Source organism: Ochotona princeps, chromosome 32 (assembly GCF_030435755.1).
Source record: "Ochotona princeps isolate mOchPri1 chromosome 32, mOchPri1.hap1, whole genome shotgun sequence".
In the NCBI taxonomy this organism is placed as follows: Eukaryota; Metazoa; Chordata; class Mammalia; order Lagomorpha; family Ochotonidae; genus Ochotona; species Ochotona princeps.
The window spans coordinates 9,933,345-9,959,391 of NC_080863.1; the positions used below are offsets into that span (position 1 = coordinate 9,933,345).

At 42.1% G+C, this 26,047-nt stretch overlaps 1 protein-coding gene across 1 annotated transcript in view; it reads right to left on the reverse strand.

The window, feature by feature from the left end:
* MAGI2 (membrane associated guanylate kinase, WW and PDZ domain containing 2) overlaps positions 1–26,047 on the reverse strand; it is a 902,006-nt gene that overhangs the window by 141,284 nt on the left and 734,675 nt on the right. Inside the window, exon 10 of the mRNA XM_058657499.1 lies at positions 16,469–17,110. Coding sequence (XP_058513482.1) covers positions 16,469–17,110 — 642 coding nt within the window. The remainder of the gene's footprint in view (positions 1–16,468; positions 17,111–26,047) is intronic.

The window sequence follows — 26,047 nt, forward strand, 5'->3', positions numbered from 1 at the left end:
TGCCCTTCCATGGAACAGCAGAGCTTAGCAGCAGTGACCTTGTGGGAGCCCGAGAGGCGGGGATGAATGAAAAGACATATCAGACACTTGCCAGGCACAGCTCTCCTTAAGGAGAGAAAGTTAACAGAGGCCCTGCTAAGGCCCTTCCCCTTAGGTCTTGGCAGAAACTAAGTGCGAAAAGGCAAAAGAGAAACACATGCATGAGACTTGGAGTAGCCAGAAGTATTGGACACAGACAAAGCCGTCTAAATGCTCTGAAGTTTTCCAGAACTTCATTTTATCACCCAGTTTCAGAAATGACGGAATGAAGGACAGTCTTCCGAGCTGCTGGAGATGTGCCCTTAGATGTGCCCTGACACTTATTTCAAGTTCGAAGCACTGGAGGGCCACCCAGCCAGCCCATCTCTCATTCACAGATGCAGATGGAAGCATCAATGCACAGCTGACGACTTAACTTTGGGGTTGCTCAGGTATCAGAAATGACATCTAAGCTGAATAATACTGTGTTTTTTTTGTGGGGGGGTTCTAATCTCAAGAAAACTGGAGAAAGCGGGAGGCCACATTAGATACGATCAGAGTTACTTCTGTGGATAGCAACATACCCGTGGGCTCAACAACACATGCTTTTCAGCGGAGTTGCATTCAATTAAGTTGTCAGCTTATTTCTAAGTAATTTTGTCTCATCTTCAAGTCGCTTAAAAATGAAAATGACAAACTACAGAGGCTTTTAGATTTCCAGTAAACTCTGACTGATGCTTCAGAGATAAAAACAGGGTTTGAAAACAAAAGCTCCAGCTCTTGTGACCCGCAGAAGATGATGAAAGTGGCTGGGTGTTACCTGGACCACCTGGGAACTTGGGGGAGTCTGGTTTGCTTTCTGAAGCCATACTAGAGGTGTGGGAGTTGCTGTCATCACAGATTCTACTCAAAATGACAACAAGGGCTGCATCTAGACTATTCTGCTTGTTTGTTTTTAAAATGACATTAAGAACCATCTTTTCCCATTGGTCCCTCGGTGCATCCTCAGCCTGGCCCAAGCATCACTACGACCACTCTGTCACCCCCTCCATCCTGACTTGATCCCCAAGGGAAGGGCAGCTGCACTGTGAATTTTGGTTGGTGAAAGAAGGTCAGATTGTGTCTCTAACTTCTCTCTTGCTGACTGGGCTGCACTGGCTAATGAATACTCATGTTCTATGGATAAATCCGCAGGAGTTTAGAAAACAGATTGCGTCTGTCTTTATAATGGGATCAGAGTGTGTTCCCATTTGACACTTGGTCCTTTGGGATCTCCTCTAGCAGAGCTTCCCCGCCTGTGCCCAGGAGAGCAGTCTGTAGCGTTGTCTTTCCACTCTTGACCTCTGCTCTCTGCACTCCTCAGCCCAGTGTCTCTCCCTTCTCACTCAGCATAAAACTTCAATTAGCTTTAAGTGTCTTGACTATAAGACTGAGGTAAAATAGAACCACAGAATTCTAGAACTAAAGTAGATTGAGATAAAATTTGGCCCAACCCTTTCATTTCGACGTAGCTGGGAGCCGAGCAATTTAATGATATGCCATGGAGACTGCCTCTAATTAATGCAGTATGGAGTTTAAGACCTAAATCTATGTAAGGTTTCTGTCTTAGTGCACAATTTCGATGTTTCCATTCTTTTCTTGGACACTTGGTATAAAAGTTTAACTCTCTGAATATTCATTTGAAAATAAAAATAGACTTCTAGGAGATGTTTTTTCTTTTCCTGAATCTGATTCCACATGGTTGCCAGGGCCCTTTCCTGAACACAAGCTTATCATATATTGTGGAAATACTTTCTTTCTTTATTATCTCTTCAGAGTAAGTCTACCTTTCTTCAAGATTCTAGTAGGGATGGGAACTGCCTACATAGTGGGCTAGGTAAAACCCGCAAAATCATTTGGTCTGGCCCTGACAAGAAAACCACAGATGGGACTCAAAATTCAATACATCTATAGCGGAATAGCTAAGTTGCTAATTTTGAATGGTTTGCAAATGATGTGATGAATATTCAGAAGACCACCTGTGTCATTCAGAATCCATCATTGCTGGGTTTCCCCAACTACCCCTGACCACTTTCCAATAGGAACCTTCAGTAGATTCTTGTTTGCCTTCTTACCTCTAAGCTCTCACTGTAAAAACAAAACAAAACAACAAAAACAGCTTAGTGTGGAAAGTCCTTTCTCCTTTCTCTATCTGCCTCATCTTTTAAAAAATGGTGTTAACAGCCAGGCCAGGGTCAGACAGAAGTCAGGAGCCAGTAGCTTCATCTGGGTCTCCTACTTGGGTGGCAGGGCTTCAAGTGGGTGGGCTATCCTCTGCTACTTTCTCAGGAGTATTAGCAGGGATTAGAGGATTGCAACTGAAGCAGCCAGGTCTCAAATCTGAGCTCATATGGCACACAGGCACCACAGCCTTCCTTTCATCTTCCATTTGGCACTCCACACCTGGGGAAGGTGTGTCCAAGAAACAGCCATAAACAATCATACCGAAGCATTGAAACACTTCTTGATGTGTAGTAAGGATCATGAACTATGTGCTCATAATGAAATTAAATGATGCAAGCAGCATGGGTCACAGTGGGTACCTGGATCATAGACTGGCAGGATTGTTCTGCAAAGGGCCATAGAGTGAATGGTTTAGGTTTTGCAGGCTCTGTGATATCTGTTGCACCTATTCAGCTCACCAGTGGTGATGTAAAAGCTGCACAGAGAATACACAAGCTGATGAGTGTGAATGTGTTCCTACAAGATCTGTAAAAGAAAGCTTGAGAGAGAGGAAGGATGGGAAGAGTGTGAACCTGGCAAAGAGGGCATGCATTGTCTGCTGGGTGCAACATCATTGCAAATGCCTATGATGGCTAGCATTGGCTCAGGGCTGAAGCTGGAAGCTCGGCGTTCAGCCCAGGTTTCCCACATAGGTGGCATGGGCCCAGTCACTGGAGCCATCACCTCTGAATCCCAGAGTTTGGTTCATTAAAATCCTGGAGCTGAGTACCAAAATCCACACACTCCTATGTGGATTATGAGCATCTTAACTGGTGTCTTAACCACTATGCTAAACACTCAACCCACATAAAATTTTATGGACACTGAAATTTGTATTTCCTAAATTCCACAAATAATATTTTTTCTGTTCTACAATATCAAAAAAAATGTAAAATCTACTCTTAGCTCAAGAGTCACACAGATGGTGCATCTGGTGATTAATTCACCTCTGACCTTGACCTCCATCCTTTAAAACAGCATACTACAATCATTCTGGATGCCGAAAACATACAATCCAGGATGTCTGACCATTGCACTTAAAATAAATATTCCCAGAATATCAGCAGATCTGACAAATCTTCATTTAACCTAAACTCGGTAACAAGAGAAACATTCGACTGGAGAAGGCAAGAAACTTGCACACCTTTTAAATAGGATGTGTATGTGAATAAAATGCCAATAAGGAGATTAGACCTTTATGCTTCTGCCCCAAATACAACCCTGTGGAAATGAGGCCCTTGGTCTTCACAGCAAATTCAGGAGAGAACACATAGTTCTGAAGGGCAGGTATAACATACTTCCTACATAATCTCATTGATTTAATACACTGGTTTATAAAAACAACTTTCAGGAGGGAGAAGGACCATCTGGAATGCTGTGCTGGGGGGCCTTTTGGCCAATGGGAATTAATTCAGGTTGGGATATGCATATGCTTCAGTAGAATAGACTGGACAGTTTCTGACTGACAGAACATTACTTCTCACAATTTGTGAGCTAGTCCCAAACTCTAAAGGAAAGGAGTGCAGCAAGGGAGCAAATGGCAATAGCCGGGAACTCCGCTCTAATTTCCAACACTAGCACGGACGTAACATGCCAGTGGCTGTGCTAAGTGCTCTAAGTGGATTTTCTTGTTTAATCCTTTCAACAAGCACCAAGGTGGTTCCATTTTCTAGGTGAGGAGATTGGGATGTAGAGATCCTCAGGCACCTATCAAAGTTCTCACAGGTCAAGTCCAGATCAGGGGTGTCTGTGCTCCTAAATTCAGGTGTGTTGAATTACTTTCCATCACCTCCATATTAGAAGCAAACCAGGCTTTGATACCTTTTCTTCCCACTCTGAGCAAGAAAATGAGTGACTGAGCTCAGGATAGACTCTGTACAGTTGAGGCATAAGGCATTTGACAAAGGCTGGCACTCCATGGTGACACTGTCCTGAGTCAAGAAAAGACACACTTGGTTCTGCAGGGATGTTAAGGCAGCCCTGTACTGGCCTGGATCACCCCACTAAGGAGGACAGGTTGTGTTTGACTTTTATAGTAATGTGCATTTGGGAACCAATCAGCAGTTTCCTCATGGGAACCAATCAGCAGTTTCCTCATGAGAAAGGACATGACAATAAGGGACATGTTCTTAGGAACAAACCTGTTTTCAAAGACATCAACAGAAGCCTCTTTTGACCCCAGCAAAGAAAGTTCCTGCCTCTGGCAGGAGCAGAAAAGGCCATCAGATCAAAGATGAAAAATCAGATTGAGACTACACTCAACCATTCACAACCTTGGTGGCCACCACCACCTGGTAAACATGTATGGCATCAGCCACAAAAGTGCTATTTTTTGAACCTGGCCTAAATGACCTGTGAGTACACTGTATGTAGAACACACACATTCTTCTCTTTTCTGGCTGTTCTTAATTTCTCAAGTTAGAGAATGCCTTCAAGGATCCCTCAGGGAACATCACTGGAACTAATTAGAACCAACATCGTGCTCTTCCTCTCATCAAGCTTGATGAGGAGAGCAGACACGTTTTTCAGCACCGGAGAGTACTGCCTGAAATACATGAAAGGCACTTTCAGACACGCTGAAGTTAGAGTATGTTGCTTCTTTCACGATCTATCATCAATAATTTCAAGTCTAACTTTAAGTGGTACACGAGCTGTTTTTATAGCGTGCAAGAGTATTTTCAAAAGGCAAGAGTTACAAGCATGATTTCTGCTCATCCCCAATGAGCAAGACCATTCCCCCTATACCCTAGGGTTAACAACTTCAGTGGAATCTGGTGGCAAGGCCCGCTGTCAGCCCAACACAGCTGCAGCTTGTCAGGCATCAGGAACAAGGCCAGGTGTTTTGACTGTGAATCAATTGGAATTCTTTATCCCTGTACTGGTTCATGTTGTTCACCGTAGCCTGGTGATCTACACATTTACCAGCCACCATTGGTCTTTCCCGTAATAGAAAAACCAAAAATCCCAAGTCTCCCCCAATCAGACTTCCAGGTGTTTTTTTTTTAAGGAATCAATGAACGTCATACATGAACCCACTTCAGCTTCGGTCTGCCGTCATGAGACACTGACCACTGAGGAACATCGCTTCATTTCTTGGTAATACTATAGATTCTGAGTTTTCCAAGCAGGCATATATCATAGAGGAGCTGCTTACTCACTTTTGAGATTTTGGGGGGCCACGTGGTGGAATTCTTTCCTTTTTTTTTAAATTTCAGTGAAAACTTCAGAAGTCTGACTTTCACATGCCTGGCTGTTCCGGAGGTTTCCTTGCCCAGGGTTTTTTTTTTTTCCTGTGCCTTCCCAAGGGGGCAGTTTTAGTAGATTAAGACACACGCCTCCAACCATCATTAATTAATTTTCACCAACTCCCGCAGTTTAGAGACGTTTGCTGAAGTCAGCTTTCTTCGGAGCCTAAGGGAAGGACTTCATTAATTTGGTGTAAATCTCTTCTATTAAATGAGATTCTGTCCCTAGGCCAGAAGCAACTAACCAAGGCCATCCTCTGTCCTGGAGTATGCAAACCTTAACTGGACTAAGAATCACCTGGGAGCTGTTGGGAAGCCATGATGGAATGGAGCATCAGCTGGTCTCCCAGGGGACAGGGAAGGTGTTTGAGGAGTAAGTGCTGCTGGGAAGTTAACTGAGAGGACTCAGTGGGGTTTCCTGTCAGCAGAAATAAATGATCTAACACAACAGAGAAGGGAAGCAGCCTGGTGGTGGCAAACATAATATTCTTCAATAGAAGGAACATTCCTGCTTGCAATTTGAATGGGGCATCTGCTGTGTGTGCCTATAAAAAATATTTAGCAGATCTGGCTCCTGGGTACCAGACACTAGTAAGAAACCCATTCCAGGAGTCATTTGGACTGCTGATGTAAAAAAATAGCCCCAAGCAGAAATGTAGGCCATGTATTCATTTTAACCTTAACATTATTTATCTTACTGGAAAGGCAAATTTTCAGAGAGAAGAGGATAGACAGAGTCTTTTCATCTGCTGGTTCACTCCATACATGGCTACAATGACCGGAGCTGAGCTGATCTGAAGCCAGGAGCTTCTTTATGGGTCTCCCATGAGGATTCAGGGACCCAAGGACTAGGGCCACCCTCTGCTGCCTTCCCAGGTCATAAGAAGGGAGCTGGATCAGAAGTGGACTCAAACTGGTGCCCACATGGGATGCTGACGCTACAGGAGTTGTATGCCACTGTATCAGCCCCAAGTCATGCGTCCGTGAAGTTTCACTAACAGGGCTGTGTTTGGCTCAGTGATTAAAAGATACTGCTTGGGATATCAGCATTCCATCCTGTAGTGCCTGGGTCTGAATTCTAGCTCTCGCTTCTGATTCCAGCTTCATGTTCATGTGTAACTTGGGAGGCAACTCAGGACTCGAGTCCCTGTCACCCACGTGTAAGAGCAGAGACCATGGAGAGCCACAAAATATGACTAATGGGGGAATAACACAACAGAAATAGAAGATCACTTGAGTGGTCATGACGATTGTGCTTGTGGAGAGGTTATTCCATCATAAGAGTTACCAATAACCAAAAGAAGTGGGCAAAGAAACAGGATTTGTGAAAGGAGTCTGAGAAGAATAAGAATTAGGAAAAAAAATCTTATGGAAAGACTCGTGTCTTGAAAGTCAAGGGAGAAGAAATCAGCAACATGAATTTGACATAGAGGAAGCCATTACTAATATCAGACAGCATTTTCAGTGTCACAACAGGAGGCAGAAACCACACTGCAGTGGATTCAGAGGTACAAGGCATAAAAAGGAGATCCAGATTTTTAAAATGTCTGTTCTTACATGAAAAATTATCTTGGATGATTTATGGAATCCGGTGAGTTTTAGCTGGGCAAAGACATGGGTGATCTTCCAAGCAAGTTGGCTAAGAATGGAAGAAAAGGGAAAGAATCCTGACTGGTGTGGGAGGCAGGAGAAGGGCAGGTGTAAAACAATGAAAGAACTCCTGGAGAAATGGGACATACTTAGGAAGGAGTATCAGTGAAGGTGTATTGTCAAAGAAAAATGAAGTTGTTACAGTGTCTGGGATAGAGGGGGTGTTGGTGAACTAGTTTCCTGTGTAGACAGGAGTGGCCTCCTTCTGGATCCAGTTGAAGTTGATGTCTATAAGACCTACAAGTTTCCTTCTGAAATCAGATAGGGGAAAAGAAAGGACAGTCTTGGACATAGAATAGTTTCCGACTCATGAAAGGGAAGCATTTACAGCACTTGACATGATGTCAGTGATAGATGAGTTCTAGCTAAATCCTGGTGCAGTGAATGTGTTTTAATGTTCATGAATATTTGCAATATTCTTTATCTAAGAGTGGGGATTTACATACCAAGTGGCAATAGATTTCTTTGGGAATCCCCAAATCATGTCAAATGGCTGGCATGTGTGATTTTTGGACATTTCTCCAACAGATGAAGAAAAAAAAATACACAATTAAATGTAATGTTCATCCCCAATTTATAGCCATTTAATGGAAATGGATTCGCTTATGTTTCTCTCACTGAATTTTATTCTAGATTTCAGGTGGAATCACTTTGTACATTCTTTCCAATCTACCAGTCAAAGATGCTTCGTAACATAAAACTGTTTTCAAACTAAAATATATTATAATTCTCATTAAAATGCACTCTCCAGGAAATGTAAAACTGATTTATCTAATGCATTACAAAATTCTCCATAAATGTACCACACATTCACGCTGTGAAATAATGTTAATTAGGATAGGTAAAACATCATACATTTTGTTTAAATTTTGAGACAATTAGCATACTGTTCATTCATATGCTGTAACAACTGCAATTGTTTTAATGTGAATTTATTGGTAGAATTTATATTCATTAAAAGTCTATGGCTCTGTATTCTGCAACATGAAAAAAAAATGGATGTGTCTTCATACTATTTTATAGCAAGATAAAATGCTATAGGTGATTTCCTGCATTTACTAAAGAACCTGTCCCACACAGGCACTGTGATTCAGCAGTCTTCAGGGAAAAATGTTTGGTTTTTACCATCTGAAGTTCTTGTGCACACAACTTTAATTGCACAGTGTCCTTTAAATTTCTGCTCTCACATAAAAGCAAGTAGTCCCGCAGAGGCCAAAGCACATGTTTTATGTGACCAGCTTAATTTCCCAAGTTGTTTTAGTGTCATGGCCTCATATGGTAAGAAATGCTTTCCTTTTATTCTCCCTCTCTCTCTCCCCCTCACTTCCTTCCTTTTTCATTATCTCTTTCTCGTAATGTAAGTTTTAAGATTTACAGAATCAGGTAATTGGACACTTACTTGGGAAATTTATTGTATGCTGGTTATGTTTAGATTTGAGATCGCACTTTTTAAATCTTAAGGAAAGATTTCCTCCCTTTACAAACTGATTGAACCAATATTACATCACTGTAACTTTGATCCTCTTCCTTTAATTTCAGAATTGGTGGCTATCACCATTATTACCCCTTTTCTGTTTCTCTCTCTGATGTTTCTCAAAATCCCATTTCTGCTGTGGCCGTGTGTTGTGTAAGGTTAGGAAACATGGGCTGTAAGATCAAGAGAATATCAGCTGTGGATTTGGAGTTGGGGTTACAGATAAGAGAGAAAAAAAAAACAGATCTTGAGGCCCCAAGATAATGAACACACCCTTGTAACAAAGCACGCTGGTCACTCAGGAGCACTGAGATCCTGGAGTCTTTGAGATGACAAGGACATTACAGAATGTCTTCAACTTAAAAATGGGCCACTAGTGGCCAGGGGACCTCGGTGATGTGCTCCCTAAAACCTTGGGAATTAGTATCCCAGCTTGTGTTAGAAACCTACAGTCCCGTTTCAGATAGAAGAGTTTCTTCTCAGCCACTGGGAGACAGGAGATGGAAGATGGGAGGGAGGCTCACTCACTACACCTGTGTAGTTGTGTTTTTTTTTTTTTGTCTCCTTGAATGACAATTTGTTGTAGGGCAGGCTTTATTGCCACATGACCAGTGCAGTTGGTGGGTTAATGCTATTACCCATTAGTGTTCAAGCAAACTCCATAACAAGAACTTTGTTCACTGGATGCTCCCATATTTAGAGCAACACCTGGCATGTTTGTAGAATGAACGAAAAAGGAGAAGAAAGAAAAATCAGGCAGATGTTGGAGGATATCACCAAAAAGACCAGAATGATGTTAGGTGTCTGTACAAACCCAGACCTAAGAAAATCAGTAAACAGACAGCTTTGGTCATTTTGTACACTCAGCTCCATTACTGAACTCATACCTGCGTTTTCCTGAATTTATTTGGTGATTGCTTTTTTCTCTCTAATGTCATAACAAAGTAGAACAGTTGAGCAAACAGGCAGGCTGAGCACTGAGGGGAAAATGCTGCTGAGGAAAACCACTTATTTTAAATTAGGTATTTTCAAAACCAATAGCTTCTTGGAATTGGTATTTCTGCATGTCTGGAATGGAAGAATCACTTAAACAGGTGGCTGTGATGACTAGAAATCTTAACCTGTTCTTTTCTTAACCTTCTTACTTACTCCCTATCAAAAGCAGTAAGTAAAATGTTAAGTTCAATTCAATAACTGATGGTTAAATCCTGTTACACATATATTGAATTTCCCATTTATAAAAACACATCTCCTATTCATCTTTACAGTGATACCAAAAACAGCCAACAGACAAATATTGAAATAAAACAGATGGATATATAGACCCCAGCCCTTAAGTCTTTGGGAGGTACTGAGGGAATGGAGTGCTTCTTGGATTAAAGAGAGGCTAGCTAAATTATTTTGATGGTAATTGAACTTTCCAATAGAACTAAAGTAAGTTGTGTCTAAGCACCTCCTCTATATGATGCCATCCCACTTTCATAAGACCTAAATGCAATGAGATATAAGGTACTAATGTGTACACCAGCCTTTCCCCAGCCCCCAACTGTAAGAAATTACCACAGGATCATATTTCGCTAACTTGACGACACTGGCACATTTAGGAGCATGTTAGTTCTGCTGTCAGAAGGCTGATGTCACCTGAGTCGAACAGATGGCAGCAGGGATGAAGGGAGCCTGTGTACTTATCCTTGCCCTTGAATGTATACAGGCAAATAAGTGCACTAGACAGGTCCAAATACAACACGGGCTTTGTTGTCAAGTGAATGAAACACGCATTATGAACTGCTCACCAATGGGAAGATAGACTTCGTTTATCGTTTCGACTAACTTGAGTGGCCACAATAACTCACATCAGTGATCCTGCTGACCAATTTAATGCTGATTTCTCAGTCCTGTTTCCCTTGGCACTTTCCATAGCGGCTTAGATCTCCATCCCCAAACCCTTCCCTTCCAGACTCCTTGGTCTCCTTTCTTCTCGTTCATCCCAAGGCATGCTTTTGCTGGCCACTCTTCCCCCACCTGGGCCTCAGTCTTTGATTCTCAGAATTTTTTCTTACCTTCATTTACACTCAATCTCTCCAGCTTTAAGTCCACTCCACATTCTAGCTGTTGAAAGGAACCCCCAGGTTGATCACGTCCCCAAATGGACTCTTGACTTTCCCTTCAGCCTCACTCATTCTCCCTGACATGACCATTTCCACCTATCACATTCATCAGTGGAAACTATTTTTCTAGATGCTTAGGCCAAATGCCGTGCCGTCTTTGATGCCTTCTTTTGTGTCTATCCCTTGTATAGTCTATTGGCAAAGCCTTTGTCTCTCCTTTCGAAATTTATTTGCCATCCAGTCCTTACATCCTCCACTTTGCCCTTTTCTGAGTTTTCTTTTTTTCTCACTGGAATGCTGTGAAAGATGACGGCTTGTCAGTCCGTTTCTTGCTCACAAACCATCTCCTCTTAACAGAGCAGTCAGCGCGATCCTTTTGAGACATTAGATCCTATCAAGCCTCGCTCTCACCTGTTTCATTGAAAAGTAAAACTCTTCTCTACGCTGTGTGGCTAAACAAGACTCCACATTACCTGCCTGCGTCTGTGCTAGTGAGCCTTCTAACCTCATCTACCACCCCACCTCTTCCCTGTTTGGTCAAGTCGCACTATTCTGGGTGCCTTCTGCCTGCCCTGGGTGCTCCTGAGATAGCTCTCTATCTAGCCTGTTTCTTTCTTTCTTGTTTTTTTTTTTTTTTGGGGGGGTGGGGTGGGGAAGTCTGCACAGGTGTTTCTCACTAGTTAATCCTTCTTAAAGAAAACTGCGTCCCTTGTCCCTGATTCTCTGACCTCAATTCTCGGTTCTTCTTTAGTGTCATATCCCTAAGCTGCTTGATTTCTGGATTTGCTGTCTGATTTCTTGACAGTGGGTACACTGTTTGTGGTAAGAACTTTGTTTTGATGACTGTCACATTCCCAGTGCTGAGACCGGGGGCTGGGCACACAGACATTCTTCAACAAGTACCCATGAAATGGATGAATGAATCTTGAAGAACCAAGGCAGATGTCATCAAGTTCTTTCTCTGTAAAATTTGGGGAAACTGGCACAATGTGAAAATGTACTAATCTTAGAAGCTTCAGGGTTGGTTATGTTTCCATCTTCTAAATGGTGTAAGGGAAGCTTCAAATATTGCATCTCTTTCACACCCTAGGCATTGCCTGTGCATCCCACTAATGCACCTCTCATACCCCAAGCATCACTTGTACACATCAACAATGCACCTTGCTCACTCTAATCATCTCCTGCACATCATTTCCCATAGATGATGTGTGTTCCATGGCATTTTCCATTCTTGGACTGTAGCTCTTGCTGTTGGTATTAGCTCATCCCTTTGCTTAGACACACATTCATTGAACTTGGGCCAATCACTTAACCCTGAGCCTAAATTTCTTTATACATGAAAGTTGAGAAACGTACTGTGAGGATACCTTGTGAATTTTAATACCTACACACATAGATGGGATATGTCTTGAAAGCCTAAAATAAATCACGTCACAATATCACATTCCAGAAAAAGATTTCACTTTACAGGTTGACATAACTAGAAGTTACACATCCCTAATGTATAAGTCCAGGTACAGAGAGAGCATATAAATCATAGCAAGGGCAGAGTGTCTACTGTATGTTTGACCCCAGTACATTCTTTTATTCCTGACAAGGCAGGAATACGACACTTCCCAGACTCTCATGATTAATTAGAATAGGTTAGGTCTAGGTTATGCTAGTGGAAGATGAGAACAACGGAAGATGCATATTAGTTCCAAAGCTGGCTCTGAAAGCCTCCTGCTGGATGCTGGGCGCTTCAATTCTCCTTTTTACTGTGGCCTGCCTGTGAATGACCAAGTGGGGTCCTAGGGCATAGAAATCCCACAGCAAGAGGTAGAACCTGTACTAAAAATGGTATCTCGAGCAAAAGGCTTTCATTGGGTTCAGTTGCTAAGACTTCGTTTCACAGGAAAGCCAGCATGTTGCATACCATGCTGTGGGTTTGGTACTAGATATGTTCTGTTGTACATTATTTTCACCTGTTGACATCAAGTGGAAAGGTGCAGTACCTTATGCTGAATAGAATATTCACCTCTCTTTTCTCTTCATATTTTTAAACATCGTCTTTGCAAGTGTCCAGCATTGTTTTCCCTCTTGGAAATTCCCAGGGCCGCTACTTGGCAGACAGCAGTTAAGGTGCTGTTTGGGACAACTGCAGCCCTTCTCAGAGTACCTGATTTACCTGTTATATTCTTGATAGGTTACACTTAACATCTTCCTCACACTTTCTAAGCAGGTGGAAGAGTTCTCTGCTCTCCCGCCCCATTATGGGATAACATAGGGTATTAAAAGTATACTAGGTTTTACAATTCTTTTTTTAACAGGTAACTTATAGATAACAAACTCGAATCAGCACTAGACATTAACAAAACTATAAAGACATATAGGGGGAATCAAGAGTAATCCTGACAAAATCTTAAAAGGAGGTCATATGCATGGAGTAGGGGGTCCCCCAGAGTGGAGCAGGAGAAGGCTTGTATCCCAACCCTGGAGACTCCCAGATCCTCATCAAAGACTATCAGTACAGACACCAACGACTATATCCCAACAGCCAAGGAGACCACGGGGAATGGGAGTGCCCTCCCAGGCCGAGAACTCTGAGGTCATCCATTCCCTATCAGACCTCCCACACGGGATGGAATGAAGCCCAGATCCTTCCTCACAGGATCTCATGACATCGGAATAACAGCTGGGAGTCCTGAGCAGTCCTCAGAAACAGAAGAAACCTCTTTCGGATCCCAGGAGGGGAGCTTTCTCTGGTCCTTACTTAGTATCAACTTTGGATCCCCACCAGGGTCACTCTGGAGACCCCCCTCTCTCCCCGCCACCCCCCAAATCAGATTAGATAGAGACAAATAAGGAAAGCTTAGAGCAGACACGAAAAGGTCAGCTTGGACTCACATATTCCCTACTAGGTAGGTCACAAAGATTAGTTACTCCTCACTAAGGTATTGAAGATTTCTCTGCACACCCCACCTAAAACCGTTCTGCACCTCAATTGTTAACAAATGCCCTGTTAGAGTTATAAGCCTGTTTGAACTATCCTAAAGCTCGCCAAGTTCAGTTAAATCGTGCTTCAATGCTACAAGCTGTTAAATATAAAAATGAAAATAGACCTGAGACAGCTGAAACAGTACCCTATAACCATTTTAAGGTGTATAGCAGCCAGATGTATACAAACTAAAATTGAAAAGACAATGAAGTAGTCACAGGTTGTTGCGAAGAACTTGCCTTTTCTAACATATTGGTCACTCAAAACCATGTCAGTTAACTCCGTAATGATGTAAATTGTTGTTAATGTTATGCTGTGGCTTTTCATTGGATGGGACAATTCTCTGCCAGCTCTGCTTTCAGACCGGAGATGGTCACCCCAAGAATCTGTTGGACAATAAGAGGTTGGACTCTATGCATGGTACATGCTTGCAATGAAAGAATCATGATTTGATTTGTACTGTAACACTGCAACAAGGTGGAGGAATCCGCCATGCGGGGAGGGCAGGGGGTTGGGTTGGGGGAATCCCAGAGCCTATGTAGCATAAAATGAAATTAAAAAAAAGAGTACCTGATTTAGAGTCTCAGCTCTGTTTTTCCATCCAGTTTGCTGATCTTAATGAAGTCATTAGCACTACTGAGTTTCCCAACGATAGAGTGAATCTCTTCTCCTAAACATAGTTCTATTAATTTCAGACAGATGAGTGTAAGAGGTAGGAATCTGGGGAAACTCAAGAGTTTTTTGACTAGATGTAGTTTAAGTATCATAGGGCAATATGCTCTCCAATTCTGCACTAGTTAAAAAAACCAAAGTCAGTCTCTTCCAAACTCAGACAAAAATGCAAATAAAATTTTGATTACTTGAGGTTTAAATGAGAGAGCATGAGGGAGAGTGGTAGAATCAGTGAGTGAGAACAGGGTTGTCTAGCTGGGAACAGGTGCATAGTCAACGTTTTCAAAAAGGCACAAATTGCAATAATATACGTGAAGGATTTTAAAGTGCTTTATTGTGTTACGGTATGCTTTTAAAAGAAGCCATTATACATAAAAATGTGTCCAAATTTGTTTCTGCAAACCACAGACTGGATATTACTGCACAGTGTGATATTTTTGAATATCAAGAACCTGTTCCAAATATTTGATTTTCAGTTGGGTACTATGAACCTATGGCTTTTAATCAGAAATATTTGTTTTAATCTTAAGCAGCTGATGGGAAAAATTAAAGAGCTCTGTCAAGCTTTAATTACTGAAATTCAAGTGCTCTTCTGCAACAATGACTTGAGAAGATTGAATTTAAGATTGTTTTTTCCATCATATTAATTTTCCTTTTCAATATAGTAACATAATACTTGTGTACTGTTGCTCACAAATGCTTGCTTTTCAGTGTTCCTTTTCAAGCCAGGAATCAATGATGTAATATTTCCTTAAAAGCGGAAAAAACGATGAAGAACAACAAATACACGAGTAGTGCTTCTTTCGGGCTTTGATTCCTTTCACTTGCATTTCAAACCAAGAGGACTTCCTTGCCACCTTGAGTGCTCCGAAAAGGCATATGTTTCCCACCTTTGCTCCACATGCATGAGTTCCTTCCAGTACCACTCCTTCTGACCCATCCCTGGTGTAGATTCTGGGCTCGTTTTGATCCCACAGATACTTTGTGAGATCTATTGTGGGCCACTGAACACTAGGAAACACTGCCACATTGCAACAAGTGAGAAAGCTTGGGGGGCAAGGACTTGAAGTGTCCTAAGTCTTAAAATGAGTGTGTGAGAAAACCAGGACTTAGCTTGAGTCTTTTCCTTCGCACTCTGTTTTGGAGCATTCTCTTGGTCGGCAGATCCTTTTCCCCTCCCTCTACCTAGTTTTCTTTCCCCCGTTATGCATCTTTGCTCCCAGGTCACGGGAGGCACATGTAGGTGATTATTGCTGGAGAAGTCCCCTTCACAGTGGAAGAAACATCCTGCACAACACCTCTGGCTCATGCAGCAGCAGCAGCAGCACAGGTTCACTGGTTCAGAGTGTGATCCAGATTGTACTAGGGTTTTGGGGGTGGTTGAACTAATTTCTACCTGCTAGCCTGGAATTGTAAGCACAATTCAAACTAAGTCTTTCGTTGGCAGGGCAGGTTACTTAAGAAACCAATATTGGACCAGCCTGAGTTTTTCATAACTGGTACATTAATGAATTACCTCTGCCCCCTACACGCAGAATTCCCATCCACTGACTCATTACTGACATCAAAATTGGGCCAGGCTGAACCTAGAAGTTGGACACTTAGTCCAGGTGTTCCATGTGTGTGACAGGGATCGAGTCATTCCTGGCTGCCTCCCTAGGCTGGCGGCTGCTGCCAAAAGTCAGAAGGAGGAATAGAACCCAGGCATCTGGACGCAGGATACAGGTATCTTAACTCCTAGGCTCAATGCCCACCCCATGAGGACTTATATAATAGAACCCATTCTCAGTTGGGGATCTAATCGTTAGCTTTCAAATTCATACCAGCATATTTGTTTAAGACAGAAAACACTATTGTTACAAATTGTGCTTAATGGAAACTAGGACAAAACGTAATATCAAGACTCAAAAACAGCTTCTTAACCTTATGTGTTTCTTATTCCTTTACCTGCATTTTCAAAAGCAAGATTTCATTCCCCTCTAGAGAAATCTCCATTTGAATGGGTATCATGGTGAAGGATCTATTTTTCCCACACACTGTATGGTTAGGACAGTGGTCTTACCTCCTCGGTGGATGATCAAAGAAGTCTCACTCCCGACGGGGCAGTCTTTCAGTATATCCACTACCTCGGTATGGCTCAGGTTCTGCACATTCTGCTGGTTGATTTCGACAATGAGGTCGCCTTCACACAGTCCAGGGCATCCCTGAATGTCAAGTATTTGTTTCACCCGCTGTCCTGTGGGACTGTCAGCGATCGTGAAGCCGAAGCCCTGGGCACCTTTCACAATGGTTAAGGTCATGAGTTCAGCTTGGGTGGCCCCTGAAGAAGCCATAGACACATTGTCATCGTGGATGGGTGGTGGTGGATATGTGCCATCGAGCTGACCGTCTGCTGGCACAGAGTGCAAAGAATGAGGTGGCCGATCTGTTATATCCGGAACTGACTGTGAGGTCCGAGAAATATATTCCAAATATGTTTCGTAGTTATGTCTTCCATTGACCGTGCCCGGAGGTGGCCGCTCCAATATTGCAAGCGGTGGCACCAAGCTGTTAGCAGGATCTTCTGGGTCAAAAGGCAGAGGGTAGCCACGACACAACACCAGGTTGACACTCTGACCAATAGGAACGGACTGGAAAAGTTTGACAACATCCGCGTGAGTGTGCCCAAGAACACAAACTTCATTAATATAGACAATGACATCACCTGCAAGGGAAAAAAGACAGAGATGGACAATGTGAGGTGAGTCCAACCATCGCTGGCATAGAGAAATGGAATTATTTATGAGACCAGTGGAAAAGGAGCTCTATTTCTCAGTAAGCAGTGAGAAAATCAATTAGAGTAGGACTTAAATTCACCGTAGGAGACTCAAGGTTACAAAAGGTCTGCCAGGAAATATAATGATCAAATCCTGAAAAAAAAAACCCATGATATCTGTTTATTCTGGAAATTCAGAAAATGACTTCATCTTGAGAAGGAAACAATGACAGAAATCTGTACCCATCGCCTGCTGTTTCTTCATTTCCATTTCCGGTGTAACAGTAGAATTCAGGGAATACTGAGATATGGCAGCTATAGGCTTTGGAGGAAAAAGCAAGCTCTGGTATATGGTGTTTTTATAGGACACGTCTTTACGTGTGAAGTGGTCAATGAAGAGTATACGCGATAACGCAGGAAAAGTGATTGGCAAAGTGCCTAACCCTCTGGTGACTGCTCAAAAAAAGGTGCACTATTATTAATATTATTAAAATAGGATGGAAGAGATTTGAGACTACTTTCAAATAGGAGACTACCATCACATGCAGCCTCTGATTTTAAGAAATCTGATATTTCTCTTGATTATTTTCCAAGAAGGCACTTGTCATTGCCCAGGGAATTATGTGCAGGGTTATGCAGTTTAGACACTGGCTTTACACCATTAGAGATGCTCTGAATGCAAATATGTCGCTATACAACATATTCTGAATAACACATTTCTTTCCTTAAAAATGAAAAAAAAAAGAGAGATGGCTGTCTGAAACGATTGTTTTTAAAAGATTCCATTATGTTTGAATAACAGCTTTATTTTTACTTTATCATGGACTGATATTTTTATCCTCACAGATCACAATACTTAAAAACTCAACTTGCAAATTGAGATTGTGCCTGTCTTTGCTGAGGGAGGAGGTTTATGAGGGATGAAAAAAACGTGTTTTCACAGATTGTCAAAGCAGTGACTCAACAGACATTAATTGATCAGGGTGATTCGCCAACGGAGGGTGTAAATGGCTGATTTCATTCTCAAACTGCTGGTCAAGCAAGATTGCAAACACCAAGAATGAAAACAAGCAAACAAACAAAAAATAAACATGCAAATAACACACAAACTCAGAGTTAAATATATTCCTGGCTTTTGCGGGGGGTAGGTATGGGCTATAAAAGAATTTCTCCATTAAATACACTTAAAGCAATCAATGAATAAAACAATCCTAACTAGAGCGACTTTAATACTACTGGCTTGATTGACACTCACTCTTCCCAAATGCAAGAGAACTGTTTGAAGGTGGCAAAGGGAGACAGGCAAGACAATCAGACATTTCCAAGGATCCAAGTGTCTGCCTTTAGACAATATCACTTAACTTCACCCTTCCGTTAGAAGGGTAAAGAGGGTGAAGCTTGAAGAGCGAAGAGGGTGAAGGGTGTCAGAGGATGCTGGGACCCAGAACAGGCTGGAATGGGCATCTCCCCCGCTACTACTGCGATTCTCTGCTAGTCTGGGGCAGCTGGGGGGATGTTTTGGCCTCATTTTCAATTGATTCTATTTTATAATTCACATAGACAAGGTGTCTCTCTGCGGCTTGTACTTTAACTTTTGACGGATTCCTTATGTCTCAAAGGTTGTAAGGATAATCAATGCCTCTGTACACCATTGGATTTAATGCCTAGAACACTGCTTCTCTTTTTGAAACCCGCTGGGCCAGTAGCTCTGAGTCCTTGCTTGCATTCCCATATCGCTCTTTTACAATGCCCTGCATGTGAGGTTTCTATGTAGCAGTGCTTTCTGTATCTTTCAAGTCATAGCTAGGTTTCAGATAATTAGAATATTATTTATTCCAAACATTTCAGAATATTAATACCAGAATATTAATAATTCATAAAACTGTTTTAAAAAATCTTAAAGCATTTTGTAAATGGCCTCCATGCTAATATTCCATAATTTTCCTTAGAATACATTTGTGGTATTTTGCGGGATTGATCTATTCTGATGTATCTTTAGTTTATGGGTTTTCATGAAATACATGATTTATTGAGTGGCTGTAATACTACTTAACATTTGTTAATTCTGTTAATGCACATAGAGGGTTCTTACACATTTTTAGTTGTTAATGACAATTCTTCACATGGTTCTTCTGTAAGCTAGGGGAGAAATTTTTTTCTGAGTTATGTATCTTAGCATGGAATTGCTGGGCAAAGGTAATGCACACCTGTTAGATAATGACACATAGACAACAAAACAGACCAGATCATCTATACCTCTATTGGTAGTACGCCAGAATTTTCTTTCTCTAAATTTATTTGTTTTTATTGGAAAGGCAGATTTACAGAGAGAAGAGACAGAAAGAAAGAACTTTCATCTATTGGTTCACTCCCCAAGTGGCTGCAACATCTGGAGCTGAGCTGATCTGAAGCCAGAAGCCAGAAGCCAGAAGCCAGGAACCTTCTTGGAGTCTCCTACACTTGGTGCAGGGGCCCAAGGCTTTGGGCTGTTCTGAGCTGTTTTCCCAGGCCATAAGCAGGGAGCTGGATGGGAAGTGGAGCAGCCGGGACATGAATTAGCGCCCATATGGAATGCCAGCAATTGCAGGTGGAGGATTAGCTAGTCGAGCCATCCCTGTGGTCCCCAGAATTTTCATTTCTTCCAATCTGACACAATACTTACCATTCCCAGAATTAAAGTTTGCACATCTAAGGTGGTAGGATTACAGTTTTAATCCCCAGGTAGCTAGGGAAAGTGAGCATCTTTTCGTGGGCTTATTGCCCATGTAGTTTTCCTCTAGACACATCTCATTTCTCCAATTTTTCTGTCCAGTGGTTCTTTTCCTTTCTCACGCTTTGATCATCTTTATGTCCATTGGAGCATTCTTGACCCAGTGTTCTCTGTGGGTTTGGGAGACTGCATAGTATCATAGAAATCACTGGAGATTCAGAAACAAATGACTTTGGTCTGAGTTCCAGTTCTCTCCCTGAAAAGCTGTGTGATGATCCAGAACTAGTGTAAGTCCCCTGGGATGCAGAGCCACCAACATAAGCCATGCGGGACAACAATAGTAGCCTGATTGGAAAATCGCCATTGAGTTCACACGTGCAACAGGATTTACAGGATGAATGCTGTTTCAGTTATTAGGGATCCTTGCTTCTATTTCTCCTTAAAGTCAAGACTGCTGCATGAAGATGCTTATTCCCATCACTGTTATAATCAAAACTGGCCTGAGCATGAATATAGAAATGATGGGTTTCTGAGCAGGCAAGTAGAAGGCAGGATGGTCACAACTTTTCTCTGAGGTTTTCCTTCATTTTAATCACTGTTAACAACTTGGCCCCTAGCCCCTCATCCCCAAGCATGCTTCATCTTTCCCTCCGCTGCACCAAAGATTCATCATGAAAATAAAAGAATCAAGAGTAATGCACAAAGCTCTCAGAGTTCTTTGCCAGGTCTAAGGAGTAGTTCCTTGGATTACTGTGATTAATGTTATCTATTTTTGAGTTTTAATGTGATTTCCCTATTTAGCAATGGAATGAGAACCCACATGTGGCTCTTAATGAGACTGCCTTTTAGAATTTATGGATATTTTTTCTCTCAGAGCAATTATTTAAGTTATCAAGTGGGTGAGTGATAAAGAACCTTGTGATCTTTATAGAATTACAGACTCCTGAATGCAAGAAAAGGTGAGTGGTCAGTTATCAGGAAATGTAACTATCTAACAATGTGACAATATCTACTGCCCAGCCCTGGTGTGGTAGCCTAGTGTCTGAAGCCCTCGCCTTGAGTGTGCCGGGATCCCATATGGGCACCGGTTCAAAACCTGGCAGCCCCGTTTCCCATCCAGCTCCCTGCCTGTGGCCTGCGAAAGCAGTCGAGGACAGCCCAAAGCCTTGGGACCCTGCACCTGCGTGGGAGACCAGAAGAAGTTCCTGGCTCCTGGATCCTGTTTTTTGGATTGGCTCAGCTCCTGCTGTTGTGGCTGCTTAGGGAGTGAACCATTGGACAGAAGATCTTTCTCTCTGTCTTTCTTTCTCTCTGTATATCTGCCTTTCCAATAAAAATAAACAAATCTTGAAAAACATCTACTGGCCACTTCAAAAATATATAGAGATGCTTACAGTGTGTCATGTCCCATGTTGTAGATAGAGACAGAGGTAAATGCTTGTTCGGCACAGTCTGTGCTGTATGCATGTCACTTGCATGTTGCAAAAGAGAAATGTGAGCCACCTGCTATATGTCATGTGATAGAACCACGTCAAGTCCTGGGATGGACTAGGTGTCTTGCACAGAAAGAGATGCTAGGAAAACATGCTGTAGCTCCAACGCACTGGTCTGTTCAAGAAGAGAATGGATGAAAAGTCACTTGATCTCTGCATCTCTCTATTTCTTCTTTCACGAAATGGGATTTCAGGGTTTCCCATTTCCTCTACTGCAGAAATACTGTGAGCATCACATCGTGTTCGTGAAAACACCTTTATTATACCAAGGAAAGATAATCTATGGAAATAAGGTGATATACTTCCTTTGAAAAACACATGTATCTGTTCAATACCAGACTGCCTCCAAATATTATACTGCTCCCTATGTGTAAAGTCTTTCATTTTCGATCATGTTTAGGGATACTGACCTTGGGACTATCGGTCAGATTGGGAGTAAATAATGAACTTGGAGTCCCTGTGGCTCTGATCTCATGGAAACTTGATTTCTAATTATGCTACTTAAAAGTGCAAGTGTAGGAGAGTGAGGTTGATACAGCAGGAGGTTTAAAATTGTTCTTACGTGAAAATGTTCTCAGATGATCTGTTCCTTTCTTGGATATGGCAATAAAAATACAGCGTTGGATAAGCCCATGGATAACTCATTTTTGGTAAAAACAGGGTACTCTACAAAAGCATTGTTTAAACTGGAGTTATTTTTACACCTCTTTGCTCCTACATTCTTTGAGTCACTGTGGCCTGCAGAATCGTTCTATTCGGCATCTTTTACTGCTTGCTGTCTACCCTCCTTAACCACCACCTTGGATCAGACTAGAATAATTTACTCCCTACTCAATTCCTATTTTATACTTTGTTGGGTTAAAATGCCCATCTCCAGACCTACTATCTAACCTTCTTTACTGATAGTCTTTCTACTCATTTTTGCTTTAGTGCTCAATAAGTTATCTTCTTGTGAATTGGCTGCTATCTTTACTTCTCACAATATATATGCTGATGTCTGCCTTTTAGTCGAATTCTGTTATTCCTCTAACGTTGATGCAGGTCCTTTCAATGAATGAGGGGTCCTTAAAAAGTTCCTGGAAAATGCATTTATACAAACACACACACACGTATATGTATGTATACATATGTATGTGTGTATACATACATACATATACAAAGCTATACATGGGTTCAAATCATTTTGCACCAAAAGAAACTTTTTTTAAAATGTCATTTTCATAAACTTTCTGCAGTCTCTGATATAATCTCATCCCAAATAAATAATCTATTTCACTATCTTTTCAAAGTTTCCATTATTCTTACTCAAACTGTTCCTCTCTTTGTGGCCTGCAAGTTCATTTAAGACATTATTTCTCTGTGCAAGTTTCACCTGTTCCAAGCTTCCCCCACAACATAAAGAGATTCTCAACACTGAGAATTCCCTAGATATCTATAATAATTTCTCACCGGATAAAGGAAAGAAAGAGTTGAGTAGAGGTTAATTAAGAAAAGATCTCATAGCCAAACCTATTACCTCCAGTGGAGTGTTTCCCATAAATATCAGAGATGGGAGTACTTCAGCCCTTACTACTGAGTGCACTGTGTCCCAGCAAGGAGGGCCAGAGCCTCCTGGAACTCCTCTAGATTCCTCCTTTGCTCTGGGATTAACTATGCAGTATGGTAAGGGTGAGGAAGCTCCCAGGGGTAAGAGCACTCCTGAGCTGGGTGCTGAGTGTAGCTTAGATCATTCACATGCATGGGTTCTGGCATCGTCTCCACTCCAGCACATGTGGGAAAGATCAGCAGATAACCACTTATAGAAATGAATGGAGACATTCCCTGACACATCTGTTACAAGGATGCATACTTCTTGTTGCCTCCCATTTTTCCATCCACTTAAATCTAATTTATTTTGCTAAAAACGTCAGCCGATTTACTCTGCCTTTATCAGGACGGAAGCATTGGTCCTTCAGAGCAATATGAGGTAGCTTCTAAAATCACTAAATGGTATGCTGAGGATAAAAGTTATCACAAGTAGACATCGAGATTCTGTCTTGAGTTTCTGGAACTTACCATGTATTCCCAATTGCTGTCCTCCATTCTTTTTCTAAGAGTGCCATCCAAGGTCAGAACCGTAACATGGACCTTCACAATGGCCTCTCAGCTGAGCTTACCCCAGCTCACTCATGTTGACCTCTGGGAGTAGTTGGGGCATTGCTAGGAAATATCCTCTTCTAGCCAGGAGGAGGTGCGTACTCTGCACATGGAACATTCTCTGTGGCTTCAGAGCGCCCGATTGCACCTTTCCGATGCCTCTCTGTCAACTCCTTTTCCATGCCTCATGCTGTCCTGTCCACTTCACATCCTGCAGGGCCTGCTAATACGGGGCGAATCGAGCCCACACTTTGCAGCACAGCTTCTGAAGCTCTCAATTCATAATCTCACAACCTCTTCTCTAACTACTCAGTGCTTCAGTTGGCCTTAGCTCCGGGTAGGACCCCCACCCCCATGCTGTTTCCTTCTTGGTGTCTCTGATTCTGCCTCTGCTTTTTCTTTTCTTTTCTTTTTTTTTGACTCCAATAACAAAATTTTGGTCAACCTTTTGAGTCCCCCTGTCTGGCCACCTCCTTTTCTTCCCATGTATTACTGTTCTTCAGAACTGAATTCCTCAGCCCATGCAAACGCATGATCAGGTCCTGGAATGTCTCTATGACTACCATTTTAATGTACTTCAGACTGAACTCATACTTATACACTCTGTGCTACCCAAACCTTATGAAAAACTCTATGAGACAACTGCTGTTGTCTGGGAGAAAACTGGACCTAGGAGAGGCCATATAACTTCTCTCAAGCTGTGTCAAGAAATAGTAGTAGGTCAAGAGCAGAATACAGGACTTCAGTGCCATTTGAAGAGTTTCTAATAGTATAGCACAAATTTGACTTGCCCTTTCTGCAGCCCTCAAATTATAATCAGTCAGAATGCTGAGAAAGGTATCTTTCATTCTTCGATGTGAAAATGTAGAAGTACGCTGTGGTATTCTTGGGATTACCTATTAATGGAGGGAGGTAGTGGGGCAAATTATTGCAAACAGGGGAATTTGTTGCAGAAGCAAAGTCCACTTTCTGCAATCTTCCAAAATGTACTACTGCTCCCAGGAGTGGAGCTGGAACAGGTCAAGGTGAGGGGTGGAGGTGTCTCAGAAAACTCTAAAACCACAAGGAGACACCAGTTCCACTACTGAGGATTTCAATAGCCATGTCATCTTGAGCAAGGAATTTAGCTTCTGTTGTTCTGGCTTCCTTATGGTCTCAGCCAGAAACGGCCATTTCTCAGGTGGGGGCTGTAACAGGTTCTTTCTCTGGGGAAAAGGCAGCAGGTTTGCTGACGGTACTCACAGAAGGTACCAGTGAGTGTCCGTGGTGGAACGGAACAGAGAAGTGACAGCATCTGGGGATCACCCTGGAGTTCTCTCTGCTAGTGTACAAAAGCAGCCAATGATCACAACATTTCTACAGGCAGAAAGGACAGCGAGATGGTGGGGTTGACACGCATTTCTCGAAAGAAAGACTTTTGCAACACATCTGACAATTTCATCTGAAAATTTCATCTGTGTGACCCGGTGCAGATGCCTAATTAAAAGCTTGGCTTTTTTTTTCCAATGAGTTTAATCAGCACATATCCAACAATTACTGGCTGCCAGATGTTGAATCAGCTTCACAATATATTTACATTTCCTTTGTGTTCGGCACTGAGTAGTAAGCTATATTGAAACGCTTGCATTTTACTTTGTTGAAAGGGAGAAAGAAAATACATTCTCTGGGAATCAAAAAAGCACTAATTATTTGCTGATCTGGCAAAGACGAAACACTGCTTTAGATAAAAAACTATAAGTAAAACCACAGAGAAGTGAGCACAAAAGGCCCTTGCTTTCACATCTCCAAGAGCATGCTCAATGTAGGAATTTAGCAGCATAAAGCAGTCAGCGGACCTGTCATTCCTCTAAAACAATAGAACGGGTTTTAAGCACAGTAGAAAAGATGGCATTATATATCATGAAAACAGATTACTAGTAAGAAAAATAAAAACAAAAAGTTTAGAAAGAATTACCCTAAAAGGCTGAAAAGTTTCCAAGAGCAAGCTCAGCATGTATTGCACTTTGGATTATAGACACACTCTGGGCTCAACTGCACATCACCACTTACTCCCAAATCGAACCCAATGGCTTATCTCCTAAGAAAGACTCATCAGTCTGCATGAACATTAAGCAAAGTGCAATGCTTATTTCCAAACAGCAGTCACCAGATTCCTGCACAAGCAGGATTCCTTATAACATCCAAGACTCCCAAGGACCAACGCTGCCATGTCCCACAGCCATCTGCTGACCTGCCTCCAGCAGAGTGGCTACAAGGCCTGTCCTGAAATGACCATGTGGAGTTTGGACTGAGCAAGCACAGAACAAAGAGCAGGATTAGAGGAAGATGAAAAGGACGGACAGGCCCATTGCATTTCAAACTCTTCTTCCTGTCAAACAGCCAAAGTTTTCGTCACTGTGTGTGCTATCTGATCTATGCACCCACAGATTTTTGACAGTTGAAACAGAGTGTCTAAGGAAAGGTATAATTTAGTTTTTGATACTATGATATTGCTGGAGAAATGGGGGTTGTCCTTTGACAAGACTTTGGAAAATGATCTGCGAAGTT